This window comes from Hylaeus volcanicus, unplaced genomic scaffold (assembly GCF_026283585.1).
Source record: "Hylaeus volcanicus isolate JK05 unplaced genomic scaffold, UHH_iyHylVolc1.0_haploid 12237, whole genome shotgun sequence".
Lineage (NCBI taxonomy): Eukaryota > Metazoa > Arthropoda > Insecta > Hymenoptera > Colletidae > Hylaeus > Hylaeus volcanicus.
In genome coordinates, this window is record NW_026533172.1 from 1,224,678 (window position 1) to 1,250,760 (window position 26,083).

Sequence of the window (26,083 nt, forward strand, 5' to 3'; positions counted from 1 at the left end):
TAATGTTTACGAGCTTTTTTCTGTTTACTTGTCCGTTTAAAAAAAGAAACACATTTTATTTATAAACGATATAAAATACTTTTTTATTTCTTTTTATAGCTCTAGAAATCACCTTAATAATTTTAAGGTTGAATAACTAGCTTTTAAATATATTTTACATAAGTTTGCGATGTTCGAGAGCATAGTTCATCCGCTGAGAAGTACATTAGAAAGTTATGACTATTGCTTTTTAAACAATAATAATTTACGAATTTTAATAAAGCTAATTTATTTCCACCAGTAAATTCTCTAGATTGTAAATTTGGTTAAATTTTGACTTTTCAGAAACTCTTAGCATCTTGCATAAATTAGTAAAAAAAAAATACAACTCTTCTTGTGATCAATACAAAAATCATATAGATTGCTTCCTTTCATATTCTTCATCTATGTTTTCTAAAAAAAAAATATGATATATGTTTGTTACGAAATGTTCTTTGTTATTACCATTATTAGTACTGTAAAAAATGAGTGGAAGCTTAATAAATAGTAGGCTCGAATTCTATTTTAGGTGACAAAACCTTTGAGAGTGCGGAATCTCTTTCTGCAAGTCGAATTTTGAAATGCATCGACTATCAAGTAATCTTAATATTCAACATGAATTCAATTACATGTCGTGTGAATGACAAGGGAAAAGAGTTGTATTTATAATGGTTCATTAGTACTGTGATAGTTTGCAAAACATGTTTAACATCATAATTTGCATAGGGTTCTATTTTTAAAGTATTTCATGTATACAACACTAAGAACTATTTTGGTCAGTAGATCTCATATGTATTATAGTAGCCACGGCATTGAATAAACTAGAATCAGAAATACTAGGAAGATACGGAAAAAGTGTATTACAAAGAATCACAATGGAAGCGCCTTTACACTCAACAGTTTTAGCATGTTGCTCCTTGAAAAATTGTGCGCAATTTAATAGTTTTAACTGGTTAGACAAAATAAGTAATGACAGATAGCGAAAAGCTTTAGCAATGCTAGATTGCGGTAATGGTAATAGCTTCAGGAGAGAAATTTGCTTTGCAAGTCCGGCATCTGCTGTTACGCAATCATCATTAAAGCTAGTGGTGCTGAAAGCGTTTCCTCGTGTTTTCTTCAATTTTGCTAACGATCCGTTTGCGCTGGTACCGTCTACTTTAGGAAAATGAAGTAGTTCTGTCAGAAATTCAGCTAAAATGCTATCTTCAACACAAAAAAAATTCATTTCTTTGTGTTGAAAACTTATGTTGTTCACATCAGATATTGTCAATCCACCCGCAACAACGCAAAGAGTAACATCCACTGTAGATCTTTAATTAGAGAAAAACAAAAAAAAACGTGATAGTGGCGTCATTCGTGAAAGTCAATAAATAGTGAGCTTACTTTAATGGTGTGCTAAAAACTTTGCACTTTATTTGAAAGATAACAAGTGAATGCTTTTGTGAAAGTTGATCGCTTGCGCCATTCACTCTTTCTGTGTACTCCGATAGTAGGTCTTCTGCGCACGAATATACTTTAAAGAGTGGTTTAAAAGTATTTAAAAGAGAAGTCATATAAACGTCTCTAGGAGTTATCTCAGGCAAATTGGTACCACATCTTTTCATAACGGAAGGTGGCGTAGTAGCTGTACGAAACGTTCGTGCACTATGGCATGATCTGACAGTTAAACACTGTTTCGTACTATTTATATTTCTATCATTTTGCGTATAAGACAAATTAAGACGTGGAACTTTATCCACAGTTTTCTCCAAAAACATGTTGACCGTATGCTTTGGAGAAAGAGATACATCATCATTTTTTCTATTGTCTCGATGTAGCCCCATACCAGGAAGTGTGCTTTGAGATTGCAAACTACGCAAAAACTCAAGGGATTTTTCAGATAGTTGCACCGATTTATTGGTAGTCATGGTGTTGTGCGTTTCGCTTGTCGTGTGAGCGGTATCTGACAACTTTCCCTCCACAAAAGGTGAGTTTTGTGATGTCTGTGGCTCCGCTATGATAGCGGCTTCCACTGAAAAATTTGTATCATCTACTGTTGAAAAAAAAGACGAATACTCTTTTCTTTTTTGCCGTGCTTGAAAAATACAATTAATGACAGTTTCAATAATACCTGAAACTTTTAAATTGCATTCATGAAAGACCCCTTTTTCAATATGTGCAGCTTTTATTAAAGGCTTTTTAACAACCTAAGAGAGAAAAAAAGTAACAATTCAAGCCGTCGAGTGGATCTTACACAAGAAGGTTTTGTGTTCCCGTGTAATGTTTCATGGTTACAGGTATCTTTTGAGCCTAAACATAAAATACCAGTCACCAGTGGTTTCGCCCAAGTATGATCAATAATAGGGTTCAAAAATTCTTCAATTAAATTTGACACTAGTGAGGTGATCTAGAAAGCCAGTGGTGGAATGTTCATTGGTTTCAAAACTTCACAAGTTACTTGCTCATGTTCATTTAAAGAAGGGTAAATGCATGGAGCGTTATTCAAACTAGCGTGTTCTTCGTAGTTAGTGGATAAAGGAACATCTAGGTGTTTCCAGTCTGTTAAAAGCAATTCATGCGGCCTCTTAGCGGGATCACTTTCTATGAGAAAACGATGAACAAAGAGAAAAGGAATCAAAGTGATACATGAAAAAAAAAATATTATATACCTATAACTCGATCATAGGGGACTGCCACCCCTGGTTTGAAACTGCAGTTTTCTAAGGTTGCGATTGCCGATGGCTCTTTTTGTTTAATATTTTTTTCTAATTTTAACCAAAAAACTGGTACTCCAGAAACCAGCAAAATTTTTTCTCTGAAAGGATTCCATGAAGAACCTGTGGTAGGATTCGGACTGCATCGTTTGTTTGATAAAGTCGTTGTTGAAACTAAAGAAATTATGTGAGATGTATCAAGGCACTGTTGACTTTTCGAATTTTCCACTATTTGATTTGTTTTATCTTCATGCAAAGGTAACGAATTACCCGGGGGTACTAGTTGAACGCGAAGAGATTGACTGAGAAACGGAAGATTATAATATAAAGGAATAGAAAAGCAAAAGTCTATCGCACTTGATAGACCCGCGAATATCTTGTAGACGACATATCCAGAAAATATCTTTTGCAGCTAAATTAAGCCTTGTTTCAATGTGCGCTTGTGCCTTTAAAAGAAATAATAATACATCATTTGTTTTGGTTTCAATAAACTACTTGAAGCTCTTCCTTTAAAGAATTCTCTAAGGTTGTAACGCTCTCCACAGCGTTCTAAAATGATCGACATGAAACAACTCTTTTATTTAGACATTGACATGTCTACCGAACAAGAAAGTCGCAAAACAGGAAGAACTTCTTTTGCTTCCGATTCACTTGATTGAGCTTGTTTCACATGTTTTTCATACTGGAATAAGCGTTGTTGCGCTTCCCATATTTCATGATTTCTCTACATTCAAATAAGCTCACGAGAATACGAAGATAAAGTTTTTGCTTTTTTACTTCCATAATTGTACGCGACGTTATACAGTTTTCTTTTTCTAGCGTATCATATGATTGTTGTAATGTACTTGTTTCTTTCGCTTTTTCTTTTATGAGTGCTAAATGGGCGGATTCCCATCTTTGCGAATCAACAAGACGATCAGATAAAGCTTTCTCTAAACGCTTGCTTGTTTTTAAAGTGCACTCAGCCAAAACTAAATGCTCCTGAGATTTAAAGAGAAGAGTGTAGTTGTGAAAGAAAAGGTAAAGGCGTATCATTAAAAAATTCGTACATTTAATTTTTGTAGTTTAGAGGCTAATTCACCTAAAGATGTGAAAATGGTTTGAACGAATTGTTCATTTGAATCTTGAAGAGATTCTTTTACTTTTGAATCCAATCGAGAAGAGAGAGATTGGGACTCAGAAGTAGGTGAAAAAGTTCTTTGAATCATTGTGGGTTTGGTGTGACATTGACTGGTAAAAGCAGACTGTTGAGAGACTTTTCTTACGTATTGCTTCCTTGGTAGGGTGGATCGTGGATACTGAAGGTGTCGAGTAGAATGACAAGCAGATGATGATTTTTTATTAACCGACACTTTTCCGCTAATTGATTGACTGGATGAAGATACATTCATGGCATTGTTAAATCAAAAAACCCATTTTTTTATTTAAAAAGATGAATGTTATATGGCAAAAAAAATGAATGGTTGCAATAGAAAGTAAATTTTTGTTGTAGCATTAAAAGAATTTTAATAGACCAGACAAAAAGCTGTTCGGGTTTCAATTCCTCAGCATGTTATGGTACGATAACAAAAATAATCTACACTATTTTTTTATTTAAAAAAAAAAAAGTGGAGTAATGATGTGGCAGGAAAAGCTCACCAAAGATATGTTTTACATATTTTTATGTGAAGAAACAGTATAGGATTCGGGGAAGTGATTCAAGTACTACTATTGCTAGGTCACATGTATTTATTTTAGTTACCCACTCTCGCTCTTAGGATAAATATAATTTCAAGTAGATTTCTTAGAAAATTCACACCAAATTACACATAGAAAGATACTAATACAGATACGCACACCCTCACAAGAAAAAATATTTAATGTCTTCTTGTTTTGAGACTTCTAGAGTCTTACCTAAAGGCGTGCAAGACGATGGTGGTGAAGAGAAGACGTTATTATCTGCAGCTATGCATTTACTCTTAACATCTTTTTATCGAGTCAAATTAATACACACTCCAAAAAATCCATTGAACAGTATATGTAAGGAAACGATCCGGCGCATTGATTTAAGTCAAATTTTTTTACATCGAGCCGCAAAATTGTTTCTTAACGCTTTGGAAAATGTCGCACAGGTTATGGGATTACAAATGATTTCTCGCAAATATCGTCAAGGATTCACAAGAAATTATCGATCTTTGATGCCAAGTGATAAACGATTATATCGTATAGATGTTTTGGAAGCTGGACAAGAGTGCCATACGTCATTATGGGTCAACGGAATTAAATATAATTTGGATGAAGATGTTTTACGTGTAAATCAAAAATTTCGTGAATCATGGGATGCATTATTATGTGAACTTGAAAACATTTTAAAAGAATTACAACGATACGATAGTTCTACAAATACTTGCGATGTTTCCTACAATTTAGATACCCCTTCCTTTATGGATTGGTGTGACGTTTATTTACAAAAAGACTGGCTAGCTATATTAGGCCCTTCTTTACTTCAATTTGATAAAAGCTGGACGTACTTTGAAAGACATTACATTAATAATTTAATATCTATAGAAAAACGCTCTCGTCAAATTATTATGGATTGTATATATGCTGAGGAGGAATTACGCCTTTATGAACGGTTATATGACAAATTTTTACAATGCTCTCCAGAAGAGATAACAACTTCAAATAAAGATACAACCCAAATAAATGAATTGGGTTGCATTATACGCACAGCTTATACTGAATTTTTGGGTAAAGTAGCGAATTTACAGAACGCCACCACCTTTGATAAGGATTCTCCGTTATGCTATACGTTCGAGAAGCTTGAACGTGCTCTTTCTCTTATTGAGGCGTCTAGCTCTCACGATCTGAAATTACGCGAGAAATATAAAACAAATTACAGGTACTTATTGTCAAAAAATCAATGCTCAACATGGATAGAATCGTTGCCTCAGCAGCATATTGCATGGATACTTCCGTCAATTTTTCCTTTAGTAGATCAGTTTCGAAATCTTCGAGAAATCCTTCATGGTTTTTCCTTCAATCCGGAAAGAGTTGATCCATATATTCTTCAAAATGTATCATTAATTTCTCTTCTCCAACAAATGGAGAAATCTTGGAGTTTAGTAATGCCTTATATTGAGAGTCGTTCGAAATTGGATGCCCTAATTTCTTTTTTAAATTTTTTGAATTATCTTGTTACGTGTTACTATACGTTTGTCAAGGAGAGTTTACAAACGACAACTATTTGTACTCTAGAGAATTTTAAAAAGTCGTTTTTCAAAAATGACCTAACCAAACTGTTATCTTTTCCGCATGTTCTTGTTCTCTATGCTCTCTCATCGTTTTCTTCTTCAATGGATCACTTATATCATTTAAGTCAGCTGCTACCGACACTGGTCAATGACGTTGATGAATATTTTCATCCAATCAATAAAAACGCTTCCATATCAGATAAAACCTCAAATTTAAAATTTTTCGAATTACATTTACAATTCACGGAAAACGCTACATTTCAAAACATTTTATCGGTGCAGCAAGACGTCCAGCCTCCATGTAGTGATTTTTCAACTATTTTCTTACGTCTTTTATCAAAAGGGTGTCAAATAGCGCAAGACTTAAAGAACAAAGAAACCTCATCAGAAATCTTTTTACTCTATGTTTTTCATAAATCAATTCAATTAATGCCAAATGGAGAGATATTTACACCATTTTTTGAAACATGTCAAAATTTTATGACAAAAACTCATTTATTAAGTGATTTCATTTCTTTTTTTGAGAAATGCGGGAACCAGTTAAAACATCAACTCCCGAACGAAATGAACTTATTAATAGATATAGCATCTCCTTGTTTTTCTACTTCTTTACTAAAATTTCGATTAAATGATCCATAGGTAACAAAGCTTTTGTATGATTAGTCATTTTTTTTTTAACGCGATTAAAAAAAAGGTTTGTATTAAGCTAGGCCTTTAGACTAAGTTGAATATTTGTTAATGTTTTTTCATGCATAATAATAAACTTTTAGCTTATTTAGCATAAATTGAATTCACATATACAACGGTCTTTTTGAATGAACACGGTACCTTTGCCCTTTCAACAACTCGTCGTTTATGCATAAAACTACTGATAGCGTTCAAACTGTTGAATGCAGTGCCTAGTGATAGTCTATCTGGCCTTGTTATTACTAATAGCCGTCCAATTAATGTTAGTAGAAAGGGCATGCTTTAATTTGTTGGGAAAGAAAAGGCCAAGAATGTGCATTAATTACACGTTTATGTTATTTTCAACACTCATCACAAACAAATTTTTTATAAGCAAGCAAATTTATCTCTTTATTTTACTGTTTTGCAATAAAAAATCTCCTCACATGAAATCAAGAAAGTGAAACTGAAAGAAAAATTTTTTTTTTTAATAAAATATTAATTTTACAATAGAAAGATGTGTAACGCTTTTTTATTTTTAAAAAGTTGTCACTTCAACAAAAAAGAAGCGTACTTTATCTAAAAACTATGACCCTTTTTAGTAAATACCAAACTTTCAGTTAACAATAATGAAAGCATTAGAGTTTTTTGAAAGAAAACATTACCTGGTAATTTTACGAAACTATAATTCAATTAAGTGTTTGGGATGAATGTCAATACTGTTAGATGCTTGTATACTAAAGACTCTTTTCTTCTTGAACACTATTCTGAAACAGAAATTGAAAAATTAATGGTTTGATTCCACGTCTTATTCAATAGAAGTAACATTGGAGAAATTGAAATGATCAGAATTTCGCATTTGTCCTATCCTCAATCTGCACAAGAGTCAAAGAACTGACTCTTTTTATAAGGTACAGCCAGTCTTGCAGACGTCGACTAGAAACAAAAATTTCTTGATGTTTTTAGCGTTGTAGTCCACATGGCATACGAAAACCATGTGATAGTGTTGAAAAACGCTATTAATGCTTTTTACTCATGTAGTGTTTCAAAGAATGAGAATTACGAAACGGCACAAGACGTTCTGTTAACTGCACACACTTTACCACAAGCCGAGAAAATAGCGTTTGAACTTATAAAAGTGTAAGTCATTTACAGAATTACTACAATGCTTTTCTGTATTATTATTGAAACATATCTTTACATTAGAGGTCTAACAGAACCGTCGGAAGCACCTGCGGAGGAAGCAAGCAAGTATTATGTTTTCTACGGTCTTTTGATCATCCACGAGTTAATTATTCGTCGCGGATGGAACAAGTTATCACTTGAAGAACAATGCAGCATTAAATCGTTCTTATTGCAGCTTGGTACAAGTATGTAATTGCACTAATACGCTTTTAAAAATTGTTTCTTTTTACCATTAGGCTCACATTCAGCATTGTCGACGCACTTAACTCACAATAAACTCTCTGCAGTAATAACAATCGTAGCAACACTAGAATGGCCTGAAAAATGGCCGGAACTTTTTTCTACTTTACAAGCCACACCTTGTTATAACTCCACCGTGATTGCTCTCATTTCGTTGCGCGATCTCATTAATATATGCTACAACACGTGTACTAGTCCTGTTGATATATGTTTGGAAAGACAACGAGTTATTGCTAAAAATTTAGAAGTAATTGCATGTATAACAACACCAAACTGATATGTATTTCATGTCTTTTGTAGAAAGGTGTTTCCGAAATAAGTCGAATTTTGCAAAATGCTTTTTTTTTTATTACCGATGAAACGGCCTGTAATAAAGTGGCATCACAGACGGCGGGAAGTCGTAGCGAAGATACAAAATTAACTTTAATCAAGCTTATTTTGGACTGTATAAGGTACAATATAGTCTTTTGTATATTTTGACACTCAGAAAAAAGTAACAATGCATGTGTTTGTTTATTAGCAATAGAAATCATTTTTTTTAAAATACTGTATATGCTTTCAGTTCATTTTCTTCCTCCACTGTAATTATAGCAGGATTAATTGAACGCCAAGTTGATGAATTACTGTTTTCCATATTAGTTAATTTTCCTATAGTTCAACAGGTAGTCAAATTTATTTTTAAAAAACATTATAAAACAATATTATTTTGCTGAAGGAAACATTAAGTGTCATCTTAACATTTGTTGAAGCTCTAGGAAGGAAGCAAAGACGTGGTTTAACTTTAATTGAATCTATAACAATTCACGAGTTTCAGCGTTTAGCTTCAGGCATTAATTCAATGTCCCGAGTTTTATCTACCCCTACAGATTCTTGTAAAGTAATTAAAGCTTAAATTGGTCAATTTGTTTATTTTCACAATTCAACATTCAGGTATTTCGTGGAAAAGTTTCTATCGCACTGATTATACGTACGTATATTGAAAAATGTGGTTTTTCTATTATAAATCAATGGAAGGCATTTTCACTTGAAGAGCTTTGGAGGTTATTAGTAATCTGTGTAGTAAATTCCAATGACCTTTTATTTGTAGATTTTGTATCTTGCCCTGCATTTGTAATGCGTCGTTTACAGTGGCAAATCATACAACGTTTTCTGCACATCTGCTCATATCACATTTCAAAACCAAGTTTCCTGAATGGTTTTTAATACCTCAGGTTTTAGGTAGCCCTATATCAACAAAAGTTTATTTTGGACTCGTTTCTATTTCTTTATAGCTTTGCTTTTGTTCCGTTTTTGTCGTCAAGGAGACCCTTGTCTTCGATCTTCTATTCATTGTTTATCCATTGAATATCAAAAAAATTCAATCAGTGATAGTGTTTGGCCAATTGTTAATCTTTTTGTCAAAATATTCGATAAAGTAAATTTACCAAAGTATGTTTTCATGTTATTTTGAACAAAAAAAATATCTGTTTTTTTATATAAGAGAATGGATTTCTACATGGATCGATATTTCAGATACAACAACATATTTAGAACATATGATTGATAATGAAGATTTTGATATAAATGATGATTGCTCTCTAACCTTACCGAATGACGAAAGTGTGGAATTTTCTCAATTGCAAAAAAATACAGCTGTTAATGCAACATTTAGTAAAAAGTTCTCGACTATCAAAACGACTGCAACATTTCCTATACTTAATCTATGGCTATTAGAAATGGATCAAAGACGTGCGTCTTTTTTGTTTTTAAATGAAATTTATAGTTTTTTTTAGAAGAAATTTTTAATTTCATTAACCTTGTTTGGGATATTTTCGTGTCATGCTCGTGGGTTGCTTCACCTCTTGATTATGCACCCTTTCAGGTACTATTGAAAGTTTCCTCTACTCATTAATATCTAGTCGTCAATTTTTTTTTTTTTTAATTGGACTGTTTTTTCATTAGTTTCTTGAACGACTAGACTACAACACGCCACTCGCTAGGCTGTTGGAAGGGGTCTCCGAACGGCTGAAACCATTTCTATCTCCTTCATACATTTTCATGGATGGTCTTTTTTCATTTATCGAACTATTAGCCCATAAAGAAAAGCTGAATGTGAATTCAACTAATCATCGAGAAAAAGAATCTTGGAAGGATGCTGCAATTAATTTTTTTACCAAGGTTTTTTCGTATAATTTTAAAAATTCTGAAATGATGTTTTTTCTTGAAATACGGTACCATTATTTTAAAGTGTAATCATTTCGTTTTTACAATTTAAAAAAAAATGTGACAGCCGCTTGACATTCATCGAGGCAATACCATCACTTCTATGTACAACACATATGGACGCTACTCTTATTCTTCAATTTATTTTTGAAAAAATTTTTTTAACCGATGTTTCTATCAAAACCTCCTCAGTTGAACGTTTTGCATTTAATAAGGATATAGAAGAGTTTGATTTGGATTCTGCTTATTTTATTCGACGTAGAGCTTTATATGCTTTAATTAGTTATTGCCGAACCTCTTCCGAAAATATTAAAACATTATTAGAGCCTATAATGGAACGAGTGAAACAACGACTTGCTTCGGACAGTGTAAAAATTCATTTCTCAAAATTAATCTCAAATATCAACGTACAAAACTAAAATGTAAAGTATTTTTTATGTTATAGATTCAGCAAGTTGAACGATCTCTACTTATTCAATCAATGATTTCTATCGCTGCAGCGTCTAAAAACTACAATGTTCAAGTACGCATGCAAACACAAATGGTTTTAGAAACGTAATCAATACAATTGCAGAAATGGTTTGGATATGAAATCATAGAGAATTTCAAACAAACTCTGTCCTCGTTGCATTTATCTGAAATCACTCAAAACATTGTAATTTAAGAATTTAATCTTCATCAACTTAGCCTTTGATTTTTTTTATAGAATACATTTGTTGTATTTTTTTTTGGACAAAGCAGTACTTGGACTGGTAATAAAAACGAATTAACCGAATTAATTTCGAAACGGTAAAAGACGACATACAGTGTTTAAAATAAATAGGGGTACATAATTATGCAATTTTAGGCGAAAGGTTATTCGTTTTATTACACAAGTAGAAGCTATTCTTCAATATGCCACTATACCAGTGAAATTACAAGAGTTGAAAAACGGCGGTTACGTGGTGGAAGAGTATATGGAAGCATTGCCCTTACAAAGCGCTGATCCAAATGAAGCCTGTACAAAGTGTCTTTCATCACAAAATGATTTTTCGCAGGATATGGATTTCTCTCAGATATTTAAATTTGGTTTGCGTCATCCTATGAGTGACTTTGTTTTAGCAATGTTGCCCTCGCTATTAAAAATTTTGTCCGTCTATAACAACACCTGGGCCGATGCTTCCGTAGGCCAAAATGTGCCAATTTGCAAAAAATATTTTACTTATGCCATTCTGTTTTGTTTTAGTTATCACAAACATTCCAACATTTAAATTTCCTTCTCACGGTTGGTGAAGAAGAGTGGAAATCTCTTGCAGGAGACGCTCCTACCAGTAATGAATGTACCACATTGATTTTTGAATTAGTGTCTTCTTAATGTTTTTTTTTTTCTACGAAAGGTGGTACAATACGAGGCTATGTTGAAAATACATTTCCTTTAAATTACTCTACCGTTTCTGTGGATGACGTTCGTACTGTTCGTCGACAAAATTTTCATCTAAGAATCTTATTGTATCGGTAAATGACGTCTTGAGCAAATCTTTTCGAATACTAGTATGATATTATTAGCTGTTTAGGAAGAATGTCGCAAGTTTACACAGCTTTTTTTAGTTATCCATGTATACAAAAAGAATTGAGGCACTTTATTTTACATGAAACAAATATGGCTCCGACTTTACACCTTAGTAACTCTCTTGAATATTTTTGGCAAAGCTTTTTCAGTGAAGAAAACATTCTATCATTACAAATGTATTCCACTGTTTCCATTTTTAATCTTCTTCATCATATATTTCTACCATTATTAGCGATGTTTCAAAATCGCATTGGGTTCGAATTGGAAAAAATTTCACAAGAACAAAAAGCTTGCACAGAAAAACAAAACACGTGTTCTGATTTCTTAATACGAGGTTACTCATTGATACGGGTAGAAAACCTTTTATTAGATATAATAACAGAACTCGTAAATTTAAAAGGATTTGTTTTTAATAAAAAAGAAAAAACTAATTCGTCGTATGCAATTATGGAGAATACAAATGAACCAAAGACAACGTCTAATTTCTGTTTATCTTATAACGACTTAGAAAGCCACGTCGAGTCTACAGAAACATCTCATTCAAATCCTTTAATTCAACTTAAGCAATTTTTACATTATGATGCTACCTTCGTCCAAGGCATTGTATCATTTTGTTTACAGCTTGCACAATTTCCTAATGCGACAATTATGAAAGATGCTTATCTTACTTTAAGGTTAATGATTAAACAATTGACTAAGTATTTGCAACCCATACCGTCAACAACTATACAAATTCTTTCTTTAATTTACCAAAAGTTATTAGAATCCATTCTTGTGGCACCAACATTGGAAGATATTTCATCTTTTTCAACAATGGACACAAAATACAAAGAAAGATGCTCACCTTATAGTAAATTTTTATTTGACAAAAATTATCAGGGAGGATTACCTACTGTTGCAGGAACGGTTCTTTATGAATGTTTAATGGGTTTTTTAAGGTATTCTTTAAATTTTTGTGAAGGCATTTAAGTCGACCTTAATTTCGTTGCGTTTGTAAATAATGTTAGATGTACACAAAATACGTCGACTCACTCACCAATCACAGTTATTGAAGAGTTGCCTAAATTTCCAGAGCTATACAACGCTATACTACAGTTATCAACACTTCCTTATCCAATGTCTTCAACTGATTTAGAGGTAATAATAACCATATCGTACACCATAATTCTTGATTATGTTTTAGACGCTTACAAGAGAACTTTTGCTTCCTAAAGAAAAACAGGACTTACGAGTCACCAAATCGGCACTTGTTACCTTTGTAGCGAAAAATTTGAATACTTTTAATAATAAATAACTCTGCTAAATAATTCCTTGTAAAAATGTAGTTTTAATGTTTTACTTTTTTAACGTTGGTACAAGTGAATACGAAAATTACAATTTTTCTTTTTACATTGTAAATGGTTTGCGTGTTTTAAAACATTTCAACAAGTCTACGGTTTTGTGTGACTTCAACACACTGTGTTACTCATGATTGACCACTTGTGTGATTGTGGAACAATTAAATTGTCCCTTTGATAAAACGTACAGACCAAATTTGAATGAAATATATTACTTTAAAGCAACATTTCTAAAATCGTAACACTTTACAACATTTAATCTTTTTCACCTAGTTGTTAATCCCGTTTTTGATAAACTAAACAAGCCATTTTTCGAGTTTTCTTATGTGTCAAAAATATTGTTACCACATAGATAAACAAACGTATGCCGCTGTTACAATATTTTCCTGTCTATTCAAATCGATACCATTTTTCAGTTAGCTTTAATATATTAAAAAGAATAATGTTAACAGATATTGGCATTCATAATGATTTTGACTCATCCGACATGAAGTAAGAAGATTTCTTTTTTATTTTTTAAACAACTACAGTTTTGAAAGAGATCAAACGATACAAGTCTTTGCTCCACAATCTGGGTCCGACTATACTTTAAATCACCAAAACACTCTAGATCAAGTAACACAGACATCTTTCACTCATTTGACCATTTTCACACGTGTGCAGAAAATTGAATTGTGTAGTATGGACGCTAAATTAGATACGGGAGTACAAAGCAATATGCTAACGTTAGTAAATGTTGTTTGTTTATCAGGTTACACCTTTTGAAAACTTTCGATATAACGCCTAGCTAAATAGTTTTAATTATCCTTTTGTTAGCAGAGATATTAGTAAAAAAAAAAAAAATATTTTTGAAACACGTCTGGCCTTCTCCACTATCAAACGCGTTTCAGTGACTACTAATGCGCCAGAAATTTCAAAAAAATCAATAAGTCAAGGTAGTGTTAACCCCAGGTGATGTAAAGTTAATATTAAGACATCTATGTTTAGAGTTACCTAATACTAAAGACTCTCTTTTCCCCGTAAGACAAGTGACTAACACCGTATTAAATCAAGTAAACGTTTAGTTGTACATTTTTTCTTTTAGTGTAGTCATTGGTTCCAACAACAAACACCTTATTTGTCGTTTAAAAGAAAAATAATGTACAAGAACTTTTTATTCTACGAATACTATGCGTTTTGTTTGAGAAAAATGTTAAAAATAATCCACTAACAAAACTTTGGTTTAATTGGTAGAAATTGATAAAAAAAGATTGTCTAAATTTGGATAATGTTAATCCTAAAACAACGAAATCAAATGAGCCATTGAAATCCTTGGAAGACCGTAAACTTCCATTGCCGTTAAATAACAAACGCGTAGACACTGAGGTAGTAGAGAAAGGACCACTCAACAAAAAAAAAAAGAGCGTACTATCGTAAGTTTTTAACAAAAAATGTTTTATAAAAGTTTTGTTTTTTTTGTATTTATCACGAAGCAGAAAATGTGTTCTTCCTTCTCAATCAAAACATGTAAACGAACAAAACAACTCCATAAAATTTTATAATGTATTTTCGTATTACTATTTTAATTTAGCGATCACCTTGTCGCACACTCGACGCAAGATGTTCGGGAAATTGTATTGCTAAGAGGTCGAGTAAGGCAGTCAATATCAATTGTGTCAATTGCGGTTATAGTGCGTCGCAAAACTTGTCCGGTGAAGTCTTAGACAAGAAATTAATACCTGACTCCTATAAAAAAGTTAACACTAGAAAATATACCCATCTTATTGAGGATAGGTTAGCTTTAATAGTTTAAATAAATCCAAAGTTTGAATAAAAAAATTACAATTTAGCGATAGAAAGGCTGAAAAAATGAAGTTTTTAACACTGAAGGAGAAGGAAAAAAAAAAAGCAATTGGATCACTTTCAAATTATTGTTCTTTTATTAAAATGAAAACATCTATTAGAAAATTACCAAGTCTTGAGAGTATCAAAAGGGACCCATCAAGGCTTTACAATGAAGAGGTTGAAATTTAAAGCATCGAAATGACTTTATGTAAATATTTGCAGACATTGAAAGAGAAAAAAAAGAAACAATTATTACAGAAGTTTGAAATTGATTTAAAAAGGTGCATTTTTAATATTGTAAAACTCTCTATAACACCTTATTTTTACAGAGAGAATGAGGCTATAAAAGAGTGCACATTCCAGCCTAATATGAAGAAAAAAAAATATCCAACTTTTACCCAACGCCATACTCCATTCATACAAGGCACTGATAGGTAATTTTTTTTTCTCGAATACAAACTCATCAGCAATAAAAACAGATTTTTACAAAAACAAATGGTAGCTAGAAAAATGCAACAATCATCGATGGAACGAGAAATTAAACTTTTTGGCTCAAGTACTCGAGAATGCCTTGTATAGTTGTATTGTGAAATGTTTCACCGATAAGAGCAACACCAGTCGTTTGCATGGTTGTTTTTTTTCTTATATAAAGTTAAAAACCAAAGGTATATTTTTAAATAAACATTTTTTCATGTTATAATTAAAAAAATGAGTTCAGTATCCTAGCAAGCGAAAAAAATTTAATTTAATAAACGTTATTAAAAAAAATTGACACAGTACTTTTCATTATTTTTTGCTAATTGTATCAAATAGTAATTTTTTTTTCTCTTTTTTATAGTTAACTTTTTTGTGCAGTATAGTGAAAGGAAGTCATGCTTTTGAGTAAGCTTGACCAACTATCAAAATTGTATACATAATAATACACAGCGACTATTTTATAACGCATTTGATTTTTTTAAAGTCTTTTATATTCATACTTAAATTCACAGCACTGCTGTGGTTCAAAATCGCTCCGTGGCGCAATCATCTAACATATTTTTGATTTAGAAGTCCGAATAGTTTGTACTATGTATTAACACACAATTTTTTTTATTTAACTCTCTCATTCTACTTGTTACATTGCAACTTGTTAAGATTTCTTTTGCTTTTTTAGCTACAATAAAGATAAACTATCCAGGTGGCAACCATGAACATTTTTGTTAAAGTTACCCAACTTTATCCAATACGCTCTTAAACATGTAATCTAGCATTTAAATTTTTTCTCAAAGAGTATATACCATAAAACGGGTATACTCTGCAGCATTTCTCTAAATTTTTCTACACTTGAAAATAAGCAGCGATTAAGAGTTTAATTCATTTAAACCAAAACACGTTCATTTAATTATCTCAACAAAAAACAGTTACTCAAAAAATTTAATGACTGAGTTGAAAAGAATTTCAATTAATAAAAAATTTGTAGATTAAATGATTAAATAAAGTTACATAGAATTACACCATTGTAGTGCAGCGACATACAGTGGTCCGCATCTACATGTATCGGGTAAAAATATTAATCCATAAATTGTCTCTTCAGGTAAAAACAGTGAAAGTAGTTCATTTGGATTTGAAAGCAAGTTTTTGAATGTTTGATCCCCTGTTGTCGCATTCTCTTCACGACTGGTTTTTACTGGTACGTCTGGACAAATTGCATACATTTCCTTGATTAATTCACATGGTGGAATAGCGTAAACAACATTTTTATATTGTGATTTAGTGAGCAATGATTCTATAACCTAAAAAATTTTATAAAGGTTTGAAAATGCAGAAAAAAGTTTACTCCGTCATTTTCTTTAGTAGACAGTGCACAAGTACAATAAAGTAATCGAGCCGTTGATGTATCACGTAAAGATGGCAATGCCTCCAAGATAAGATTCAATTGTCTTTCAGCATTTCTTTTAACATCCTCTAATAAATGAAAATATTAAACCTGAGATACACAGGCAGACAATTACTTTCATTCCACATAACTAATTTGCTTGGATCGTTCATCACATGACGATCTGTTGAGCAAGGGGCATCCAAAAGAATTTTGTCAAATGGGCCCAATAATTCTGAGAAAACATTCAATAAAGGAATGTTCATTCTTGACTATGCAGAGTACTTGCTTTTTGTGAAGATGAAGTAATTTGTATATATTTACTGTATGTTACACGATTTGATATTTATCAACTGAACAAGAAAAAAAATACCATACCGGGACCATATTGTTGGGTTACATCGTTTTATGATATTTGATTGTAACCTAAGAAAATTATTTTTTTCTTTTTAATTAAAAACTTTCCACTAACCTCTTCACTCGAGAAGTGCACCTATCGTGGCACACAAGAAGCGATTCAACAGGGGTACTCGAATGAAATGCTTCCAAACACGGAAATAATTGTGACATAAGAATCAATGACTTTCCACCAGGCGCCTTTTTTTATCTTTAATGAAAAACTTTTTAAATAAAAGAGTCACTTACTGCACAAAAATCTAATACTTTATTCCCTGGTTTCACCTTCAGCATGTAAGCCGCCATACAGGAAGCTGCATCTTTAAAAAAAAACTGACGACATAATAAGTCTTTGTATATTCGTACCAATGAAATAGGCTAAGGGAAGTTTCATACTAAGCGATAAGTCATTGGCATTATTATTGAATGCATCTGGTACAATATAACAATCTGGTAATCCCGTTGATTTTAAACCATACGCCTTTGCGACATCTTGGAAATACTCAATATCACAATACTGGTATTCACTTGTCGTAAAAGATAGTGCAAGATGTGGATGATATAGTAAAAGTCTATTTTTTTTCTTTAACTCATTTTTTAGATATTTCCATCGTTTTTTCCCGAATTGATCCGAAAACACCTGGTTCCAGCCATGTTTACCTCGTAGAGAAACTCTCATTTTTTTTATTCTAAAAAATGATTCTTTTGTTAATAGATGGTGGGACAGACAAACAGTGTTACGATTGTAAGTGCCGTTCATAAATTCAAAGCTTAGCACAACATGCTATCGTTCTTTACATTTTTCGAAAACACACACTTCCATCATTATTTGTTTGTAACGCCCGTGAGCTTGCATAAATAGTATGACGTTACAAAAAAAAATTTATCAGCTCTTAGTATAAAGCTAGTAAAAATGTTTAAACAATTTTGCATCTTATTACTAAAAAGCATTAAAACATTTCGGCAAATCCATTTAAAACCTTTTACTATAAGTACTTTGCTACTTATAACAAGGCAAAACATTTTTTTCGTTGAAGTGAAAGGCGTTAGCAGTTTAAACAAAGTATTTTATGCTTTTCTCGCACATTACATTCTGGTGCTACAATACCAAAAAGTACTCTATACTTACGGAAATGCTTGCAATTCTATTGCAATACATAAGTGATCTGAAGGATATATATAGGACGGTAACCCCGTGTTGGAGTCAAGATCTTCACGTTGAGCAACAGGTAGAACACGAAGAAGCTGTATTTGACAATAAGCTCAGTTAAAAAGAAAAAAAATTTACTTTGAGTGTGTCGGGTGAATAAAAAATATAATCTAAAGTGCCAGAAAAATTATGAACAAGAGTTGTGATGCGTTCGTCTTCATTTTCATAAGCATCTACTAATTTGGGTAAGTATCGGGGCCATTTAAGATTTAATTTTAAGGAGTGAATTTTCGTAGAAACCTTTTGTTCATTCGTGGCATCTTGAGCTTTTGAGGAGGAAATTTCTGTCGTTTCGGAGCCAAATATGAAGGTGTCTGTTGTCAAAAAACAAAAAAGAGAAATAAATGATACGTTACATGCAAATTTTTTTTTTCTTCCAAATATTACTAAAAAGATTCCAGTCAGGATTATCTTCCGAAATAGTTTGTTTTGCCATATAAGTGTATGCGGAAGAAGATAGTAACGAATTAAAATCACCAAGGCAAATAACGGATACTGAGTATCCTTTTTTTAGATATTTTAATCGCATGTTCTCCAGTTGACAGAGCATGACATGGATTTGAAGATTGCGTATATGCTGATTGCACACATATTTTTAATATATTACAAAAACGTAAGCAATCGTTGGAAGACTGCGATTCTTACGGAAGCCTGGGGATGAAAAAACAGATGGGTGTTGGAAATAAGTAAAACCGAATGATCATTTTTGTTCGTGTCGTTCTTAAGCTGAAGAACTAAAAATTGAAAAACCGTGCTAAGCTTTGATAAAACATTTTTAACAAAATTTGGCCATTTTTTTTTGATAGTGTCAAACAATTCCACGTTATCCTCTCGCTAATGAATATATCCCAAAACATACCAAAACATGGTTTTGATTTTGTAAAAGAAAACAAAAAAAACACACCAACGATTTTTTGAAAACTGATTCACAAAAGTCGATTTCGTTAAATTTCTTCTTATCATAAAAAATACACAAGCCTTCCGGTACATAGCACTCTTTCGCCTACAACAAAAGAAAAAATGAAACACGATAAGACTGAAAGGAAATTTCATAGTAGAAAACATGTTACAGTAAAACGTATATTATAACGATCAGAAAAATTTGGAAGAAATTGTTGTTCATAGGTCGATGTTGAGCTATTCAAGCAGGCATTGTACGCATAAAGTGACATGAGGTAAATTCCCCTACCATTCTTGCAACCCAATAATATCACACTCTAGGGTTAAAAGTTCTTTATTGATAAGCGGAAGACGGTACGAAAAATTCAATATATGTGACGGGCAATACCGAAAAAAATTAAACTGTGCCTCCGCAGTTCGAGCGTACTCAGGAGCTAAAATATTAAATGAGGCAATGCGAAAAGCATTAGAATCCTGTACTGGATATTTAGAAAAGCGCTCGAAACGTTTGTCGTTCCATGACAAACCAGTAGAAGATGCAACTTTTCCCAGATGGCATGCAAAGCCCAAGCAATGCAAAAGTGATGAATGTACTAAACAAAAGCGTAAGAAAAAAATGTAGCAGCATTAAAAACTCTCCTTTAATTAAGAATTTTTTGTACCAGTAACATAAAGGGTAGTATCGCACTCATTAGTGGTTGGAGTGAAATCGTGACCTTCATTTAGTAAAGTCACAACAACAGTCTTTTCATTTTCTAAAAGATAGCACACTTGGTTTTTTTTTTGTGCAGTACACATGAAAACATATGGTATATTTTTGTCTTCCCAATCCTTTATGTCAGAAACCTTCCACCAAAAAAACTTTAACTTTTCATTCACACATATATCCTGAACGGGTTTCATAAGACCTTTAAGTAAAACTGGAAATCTATCACATAAAATCAATCATTTTAGTTACCATCTATTTATACTGTATAAAGAATACAAAAAAAAATTATGTGTTCTTTTTGAATTCGTGTCATTCGTTATGACGACCACAAGAAAAATAGCTTTGCCAAAACAATTCAGCTCACCCAATTTTTAAAAACGGTTTAAGCGTGATCGGACATTTTCTAGTCAATCCACTCCACATAACAGGTAGGTAAGTTTGTTCTTCTAAAAAATCTAGAATTATATTGTTCGATTTCTGTAACAACTGAAGAACGGTTAAATCTTCAAAATCCAAAACAATACCACAAGCATCACAAAAAGAAATGTTCATGTTTTTCGCTTTTGTATAATCTGTAATCAGCTTGTTCTCTTTTTCAACAAGAGATTTAGCTTTTTTAATTTTTTGTCTCTTTCCTTTCTTATTTTCTTCTGTACTCAATTTCTCAAAAATATTTTTTTCTAAACGTCTTATAAAAACAGATGCTCGCTCCTCGCATTCCCGCTTCAGCTGTATTTGAAGTCGATTATAGTACACTGTAACACGCAACTCCGTCTGAGTCTCAATATTACAATTTGATGCTGTGGAAACAGTGACACAATTTCCACATTTATGAGAAATGGCTGCATTGTTCATTAATGAACTTTAACTTAAAAATCAAAGCTATGTATTGCCCTTTCTTTTTTTTTTAAAATAAAAAAAAAAATAACTTTGAGTTATCTTGACAAAAAAAAAACATGTCATAGAAAAAACGCATGATAGGTGTTGTGTTAGTTATACCATTTAATTTTTTCGAATCATACAGACTATTCTCTACATTTAAAAAAACTGGCACATGAATAGTTTTTTGAATTCAATGGTAATAGCACTTAAGTCTAATAAAAAATTTGGCAATAATTTTATTTCAAAGGTGTTGGTAATGAAATATGATCTATTAAAAAAGTTTAAATACACATTTTAATATATCGTTAAATTAAAATAAAAAAATTTTTAATCTAATTAAGTAACGAACCATAGTTGATAAGAAATTCAAGAAATCATTCAGGTATTCAAGTAGAACGAACTAGCTACGTGTTTTAGAAAAATTAAAACAAATCGTACGGCCTATGCCATATCTACGTCCTCTGTTAACTGATGACCAACATTCTGTATTTCAATGTCTTGATTCTCTATAGAAGCATTGGCTTCTCGAACAGCTTCTTGAACTTTAGTTCGAGGTACCATAGCATGCTCGAAATTGCTCGAAAAACATATCCAGGCCATCTCTAACTCAACATCACGAATTTTGGTATCATCGTGAGCTCGACGCATTAATGTAGCAACTGGTATTAAACACTCTTCACACGTCTTATTTTGTCTATCGAGCTTCTCGATTTCTGTTTTCACGATTTGACGACCTTTTCCAATTGCAACACCAAAAAATTTGTAGCATGCTCCGGCCGCATCAATGGAATATAAAGAAAATTTCGGTTGTTTTTTCAAAGTCTTATCTTCTACAGTGATGTTTTCACTCAAATTAACTGAGTCATAGGCTTCTTCACAGACACCAAGAATTATTGCTGCACCAAAGGGTCTTTCTGACCACGCTAAAGTATACGCATGAAGAAACAAAGCCAAACGCTCGGAAAGAACCTGCGCAGGAATCGGTTCATCATACACTCGACGATATTCCTTTGCTTCGAGGCGAGCTCGATAAACAATTTCTCTTGCATCTGCTATAAAACCTCCTACTGCAATTGTCACATGCCGATCCACAGCAAATATACGTGGGGAAGTTCCAGGTACTGTCATTTTGTTGGGCAAAAATTTTTCTGCTGCAAACAAAATCCCATCCTTGCACACAATTCCTACACTTGTATTTCCAGAGTCCACTGCTTTACTTGCATACTCGACTTGAAAAATACGTCCATCAGGAGAAAAAGTTGAAACTGATAAATCGTATCCTGCACCGATAGCTGCCATATGAAAGTTTTATTGTAACGATTCCGTAATTGTTTCTTTTGTTTAGAGCCTACATGCAACTGTGGTATAACAGATATTCTATTATTAGCAGTTCTCTGAAGATAAACATCCATTAGCACCTTAAAGTAAAACATAAAACCACCCTCTTACAGCGTTAAACAACAAATTTCCAAACGCATTTTATATATAAAATGTTTGACATACTTTATAAAAAAATACATTTTTGAGCCAACTTTATTTGATACTTAATACATTATGATAGTGTGTTTTTTTTTTACATGCTAAACACAGCGCATCTTTCACCTCAAATCGTAGTTCTCGTGCTCACTACCTGCACTTAGAAAAATGTCGTTTTTTGTGTAACACGAATTCTGACTTGAATATCTTTATTGTTGAAATATTTGACTGTTTTAATATGCAACCCTAAACAACTTTCTTTATAAACAAAAAGTACAACGAGTCCTATTTTCTCTAAACTTGATTGTTGAATAAAATAAAGACTTGTGTTGAGCGGTATTGTAAACTTTCTTGTATTAATGACTAGATCACTTTTTATAATGCAACCAGTCCGAAATATCAATGTGAGAAATTCTTAACGTATGAGAAAAAGAGTTGTGGTTTTTGTATTACTAAAAAAAAAATTTCAAGTACTTCACATTTGAGCCATGCGAAAATGTAGCTATCACATTTTTTTCAAAGTGTACAATAATTCAAAAATTAGGTTATTCATGACCACTTTAATCATAACTAACCAGTGTGTTGTCCAGTGTATTTTCAAGATTTGCTTGTCTTTCGTAATATGTTTTTCTGATTTTCCAAGTGTGAAAATAGTTACATGAACATTTTATAAAGTGTTTCTTTTCACAGAGACAAATGTTTTAACTTTATTGACATAATTGTGGTTGAAACCAAAACATAATAATCTTTCACTACATAACGCAAGCCGTTTTAAATAATAGATACTCTAAAGGTTTTTAAAGTAAAAAAAGAAAAGTATAAAGGGACTATAGCAAAATTATTTGTTATTTCATAAAGACAATGAAATATACATAATTTAAACCCTTGAGACATACATTTTTTTATAGTTTTTGTAGAAAAAAGGTAACAAAACTAGTTTTTTGTCACACTTTCTAAAGCTTACAAGTAAATGCATTAATTTTTATAACTATTTCCACAAGTGTTTTTTCTCACAAAAAAAAATTGGAATAGTAGTATCTTTTAAATAAAAATTATTCACAATATACATAAAAACCGTTTAATAAAGTGTAGAATTTAAGAAAAGTTGGCTTTTTCATTATTCCATTGCAATACTAAATCCTTACATCATGAAGCATTTTTGCGTCGCTCATACTTGGGTCTCACTGTATATGAATTGAACAGAAAGGCTGAGTAAAACAGAATCTCGTGTCATTATTTAAGCTAATTGAGATTACATTTCACGCTATTCCTATACCCATTTGATTCGATGAAATGGGGTGTATCTCGAGAGTTACCCTGAATTTTTAATGTGTTTTGGGACACTACAACCATCTAAGCTTCCTAGGTCGAGCCTACTTAACATTTCACACTATTTTTAAATTAGTGCGTAAATCTAGATTTTTTTCTTTTTTAAATGAAATTGTAGAAAAATCTTACATATCAAATATTTATAACAAGTGATTTTTTGAAAAGTAAAATCAGTTTAATACAATGAAACGCTGTAAAAGAAAAACAAGGTAGCGAGTAAGACCAATTTGCCTTTTAAAAACTCGTTTAATTAAAATGAGGTATTAATCATGAGTTAGGAATTTCATAAGAGAGAGTAAGCTTATACTAAATTACAAACTCCTTGTCATGGCATATACTAAAAAATTTTGCTTTTCCTGATCGTTGCTAGAAAAGTGTAAATTTCATGATACTAGAACAAATTGCCATTAGATATTACAACTTAATATTCATGATGGTAAAGTAGTTCTGGTTTCTTTTTTCACCGATTTATGGATCATTTTAAAATTGTTGAGTATCACGTTGCATTCTTGAAACCGAAATAGCGTATATTTCGCTCATACGAACACCAAATATTAAATTAAATTCTGCATTATCCCCTTTAATCAAACACTTAACCATTAGACGAAGTTTTGAAAAGCATAATACCTTTTTTTTTTAATTGTAACAAATAACAAGTACAATTTTTTTTAGAGTATTTGAAAAATATACGAATTAAGCAAATTATAATAATTCGAAAAAAAACTTTTTCTTCTTTTTTTTTTATGTAGATTGGTATACAATTACATCAATATGTTTCATCAAAACATTTTTTAAACGAATTCGTTCCCGGTATTCAACCAAACCTACTCCATACAATAAAAACTCATTTTCAAAATAAAATCTAGGTTGTTACGATTGTGTGACAATGTTGAAGGATAATGATCCAGAATTTAAAAACATCGAGGACCTTTTTCACTTATTTAAGTTATTTTACATAAAAAATTATATAAGGTCACTTATTAGCGATTATGTAAACCAGACAAAAACTGTTGAAATTTTTGTTTACTTCTTGATTACTAAAGGAAAAATCCTTCTTTACAACTTTGAGATATTTCATGTTTTACACATTTTGTCTTTTCGCAATAAAAAAAAAATGTAACTGCAACATAACAACGTATTTTTACCACGCATAACCATCTGTAGAAGGTTAGTGAAAAAAAGTAAAAACCTGACAATGGTTAGCAAATAACCTGAAGTTGAACAGTACATTCTCGTTTTACTTTTCGCCATGCTCAATGCAATTGACTCATAATGTATTTTTGTTATATTAAAAGTATAGGATTGTTGCAGATTATTTTAATAAAAACATGGAAAAATATATCAGTCACTTATATCTACACACGTTACATATGTCATGTTTAATTCAGGTCTCATTTATAATAGTTTTACGTGATTATGCACAGTATAGTTTACTTATTAAAAAAAAATATATGTAAGTGCTTTAAATGCTTTCAGTATTCTTTTAAAAAATTATCAAAACCTTATTTTAAGTAAACATTTATTTTCATGTAAGTAGAAAATAATGTTTCATGTAATTACAAATTTGAACAAAAAGAACATTTACGTAAAACTACGGAGTCATATTTTAAAATAGTTTTTAATAATTAATTATAATAGTTTAATCTTTTTATTATTCTTCTTTTTTAATTTTTAAAAAAAGCATATTCACTAAAAGTACAAAACATTTTATATATACATGAGATATTTTTTTGTACACGCTGGAAGTGTATTTTTTTTCTTTAACGGAAATTAAGTAAAAACTGTTTCTGATACGAGCACATTATACAAACGAATGGTGTTTTTTTACAAAACATTTTTTTATTATTAAAGAATAACTTTTTAAAAATTAATGAGGGAACAAATCGATATTGTAATAAACTTATGAATTTTGGGACAAGAGGAGATTCATAATCTTGATTCGAAAGTTTTTAAAAATTAGGAATGAGTTTTCGAGGAGTATAATTTCATCCTCCTATAGTTAAATTTTTTTTTTTTAAAGAAAAAGGAAATGATAAATCTAATTTCTGAGTGTTTGAAATAGACATTAATATTTTTTTCCGGGATGTTTCCGCGATTTCACCTCCTAAAATCATCTGATCAATAATTTGATATACAGAGTTGAAATGAAAAAGAAGATCTAGTTCGCAAACATCTCCAAAATAAGAATCAAGAGTTTGAACAAATAACTGAATGAATTCGTGAATAATCAAGTGATTTTCGCTTATATCCACTCCGAAAATAAAAAATAATCCTGCATATTGTCTATAAATAACAGTAAATGTAGATTGGGGAATAAAGTGACACCATTTTTTATTGCGTAAAGAAAGTTTTTTATAAAGCCCAGTCTCAATTTCAGTT

At 31.6% G+C, this 26,083-nt stretch overlaps 5 protein-coding genes and 1 long non-coding RNA gene across 7 annotated transcripts; 2 read left to right on the plus strand and 4 right to left on the minus strand.

Moving 5' to 3' along the window:
- Positions 1-57: 57 nt before the first annotated feature.
- LOC128884331 (uncharacterized) lies at positions 58-4,215 on the minus strand. Of its 2 annotated transcripts, XM_054137650.1 has the most exons (11): positions 3,761-4,215; positions 3,489-3,692; positions 3,313-3,435; positions 3,207-3,260; positions 3,069-3,157; positions 2,667-3,013; positions 2,456-2,598; positions 2,252-2,404; positions 2,129-2,204; positions 1,402-2,050; positions 58-1,328 (listed from the first exon to the last, which is right to left on the minus strand). In XM_054137650.1, exons 1-11 carry the CDS (start codon positions 4,100-4,102, stop codon positions 779-781), a joined length of 2,730 nt encoding a protein of 909 aa, XP_053993625.1. In that variant the 5' UTR covers positions 4,103-4,215; the 3' UTR covers positions 58-778. The 2 variants fall into 2 exon arrangements, with proteins under 2 accessions (XP_053993625.1, XP_053993624.1); XM_054137649.1 differs by having other exon boundaries at positions 1,402-2,204.
- Positions 4,216-7,846: 3,631 nt separating this feature from the next.
- Positions 7,847-8,465, plus strand: LOC128884497 (uncharacterized). The gene is made up of 3 exons (XR_008459396.1): positions 7,847-7,980; positions 8,032-8,282; positions 8,336-8,465. It is a non-coding gene; the product is annotated as an uncharacterized LOC128884497 (long non-coding RNA).
- A 377-nt stretch (positions 8,466-8,842) lies between these two features.
- LOC128883709 (uncharacterized) lies at positions 8,843-14,130 on the plus strand. Its single transcript, XM_054136345.1, has 21 exons — positions 8,843-8,912; positions 8,966-9,075; positions 9,123-9,253; positions 9,307-9,463; positions 9,516-9,763; positions 9,808-9,896; positions 9,977-10,245; positions 10,305-10,605; positions 10,683-10,760; positions 10,812-10,892; positions 10,944-11,026; positions 11,085-11,400; positions 11,463-11,547; positions 11,614-11,731; positions 11,783-12,724; positions 12,794-12,923; positions 12,970-13,615; positions 13,663-13,738; positions 13,787-13,874; positions 13,940-14,058; positions 14,111-14,130. Exons 1-17 carry the CDS (start codon positions 8,874-8,876, stop codon positions 13,078-13,080), a joined length of 3,288 nt encoding a protein of 1,095 aa, XP_053992320.1. The 5' UTR covers positions 8,843-8,873; the 3' UTR covers positions 13,081-13,615; positions 13,663-13,738; positions 13,787-13,874; positions 13,940-14,058; positions 14,111-14,130.
- A 2,092-nt stretch (positions 14,131-16,222) lies between these two features.
- Positions 16,223-17,958, minus strand: LOC128883704 (tRNA (cytosine(34)-C(5))-methyltransferase, mitochondrial-like). The gene is made up of 8 exons (XM_054136333.1): positions 17,565-17,958; positions 17,448-17,518; positions 17,275-17,399; positions 17,181-17,228; positions 17,088-17,125; positions 16,939-17,037; positions 16,764-16,891; positions 16,223-16,719 (listed from the first exon to the last, which is right to left on the minus strand). Exons 1-8 carry the CDS (start codon positions 17,956-17,958, stop codon positions 16,426-16,428), a joined length of 1,197 nt encoding a protein of 398 aa, XP_053992308.1. The 3' UTR covers positions 16,223-16,425.
- A 48-nt stretch (positions 17,959-18,006) lies between these two features.
- On the minus strand, positions 18,007-21,006 carry LOC128883703 (uncharacterized). Its single transcript, XM_054136332.1, has 10 exons — positions 20,382-21,006; positions 19,971-20,236; positions 19,598-19,901; positions 19,479-19,545; positions 19,313-19,411; positions 19,054-19,242; positions 18,796-18,985; positions 18,487-18,722; positions 18,328-18,443; positions 18,007-18,271 (listed from the first exon to the last, which is right to left on the minus strand). Exons 1-10 carry the CDS (start codon positions 20,870-20,872, stop codon positions 18,253-18,255), a joined length of 1,977 nt encoding a protein of 658 aa, XP_053992307.1. The 5' UTR covers positions 20,873-21,006; the 3' UTR covers positions 18,007-18,252.
- A 127-nt stretch (positions 21,007-21,133) lies between these two features.
- On the minus strand, positions 21,134-22,250 carry LOC128883706 (uncharacterized). The gene has a single exon (XM_054136334.1). It carries the CDS (start codon positions 22,196-22,198, stop codon positions 21,341-21,343), a length of 858 nt encoding a protein of 285 aa, XP_053992309.1. The 5' UTR covers positions 22,199-22,250; the 3' UTR covers positions 21,134-21,340.
- Positions 22,251-26,083: the final 3,833 nt, after the last annotated feature.

Excerpts from the sequence above, each read along its gene's own strand:
- LOC128883706 (XM_054136334.1), bottom strand. The coding sequence starts at position 22,198 with ATGGCAGCTATCGGTGCAGGATACGATTTATCAGTTTCAACTTTTTCT.
- LOC128883703 (XM_054136332.1), bottom strand. The coding sequence starts at position 20,872 with ATGAACAATGCAGCCATTTCTCATAAATGTGGAAATTGTGTCACTGTT. Across the intron at positions 18,723-18,795 it reads TCCTGACTGGAATCTTTTTA|ACACCTTCATATTTGGCTCC; the intron begins GTAATATTTGGA and ends TTTTGACAACAG. Across the intron at positions 18,444-18,486 it reads ATTCACCCGACACACTCAAA|CTTCTTCGTGTTCTACCTGT; the intron begins GTAAATTTTTTT and ends TGTCAAATACAG.
- LOC128883704 (XM_054136333.1), bottom strand. The coding sequence starts at position 17,958 with ATGAACGGCACTTACAATCGTAACACTGTTTGTCTGTCCCACCATCTA. Across the intron at positions 17,400-17,447 it reads AAGTATTAGATTTTTGTGCA|GCGCCTGGTGGAAAGTCATT; the intron begins GTAAGTGACTCT and ends AGATAAAAAAAG. Across the intron at positions 17,126-17,180 it reads AACCCAACAATATGGTCCCG|TAAATATATACAAATTACTT; the intron begins GTATGGTATTTT and ends TGTAACATACAG.
- LOC128884331 (XM_054137649.1), bottom strand. The coding sequence starts at position 4,102 with ATGAATGTATCTTCATCCAGTCAATCAATTAGCGGAAAAGTGTCGGTT. Across the intron at positions 3,436-3,488 it reads CGTCGCGTACAATTATGGAA|AGAAATCATGAAATATGGGA; the intron begins GTAAAAAAGCAA and ends ATTTGAATGTAG. Across the intron at positions 3,014-3,068 it reads GATATTCGCGGGTCTATCAA|TCAATCTCTTCGCGTTCAAC; the intron begins GTGCGATAGACT and ends TCCGTTTCTCAG.
- LOC128883709 (XM_054136345.1), top strand. The coding sequence starts at position 8,874 with ATGTCCCGAGTTTTATCTACCCCTACAGATTCTTGTAAA. Across the intron at positions 9,254-9,306 it reads TTTAATACCTCAGGTTTTAG|CTTTGCTTTTGTTCCGTTTT; the intron begins GTAGCCCTATAT and ends ATTTCTTTATAG. Across the intron at positions 12,924-12,969 it reads TGTCTTCAACTGATTTAGAG|ACGCTTACAAGAGAACTTTT; the intron begins GTAATAATAACC and ends ATTATGTTTTAG.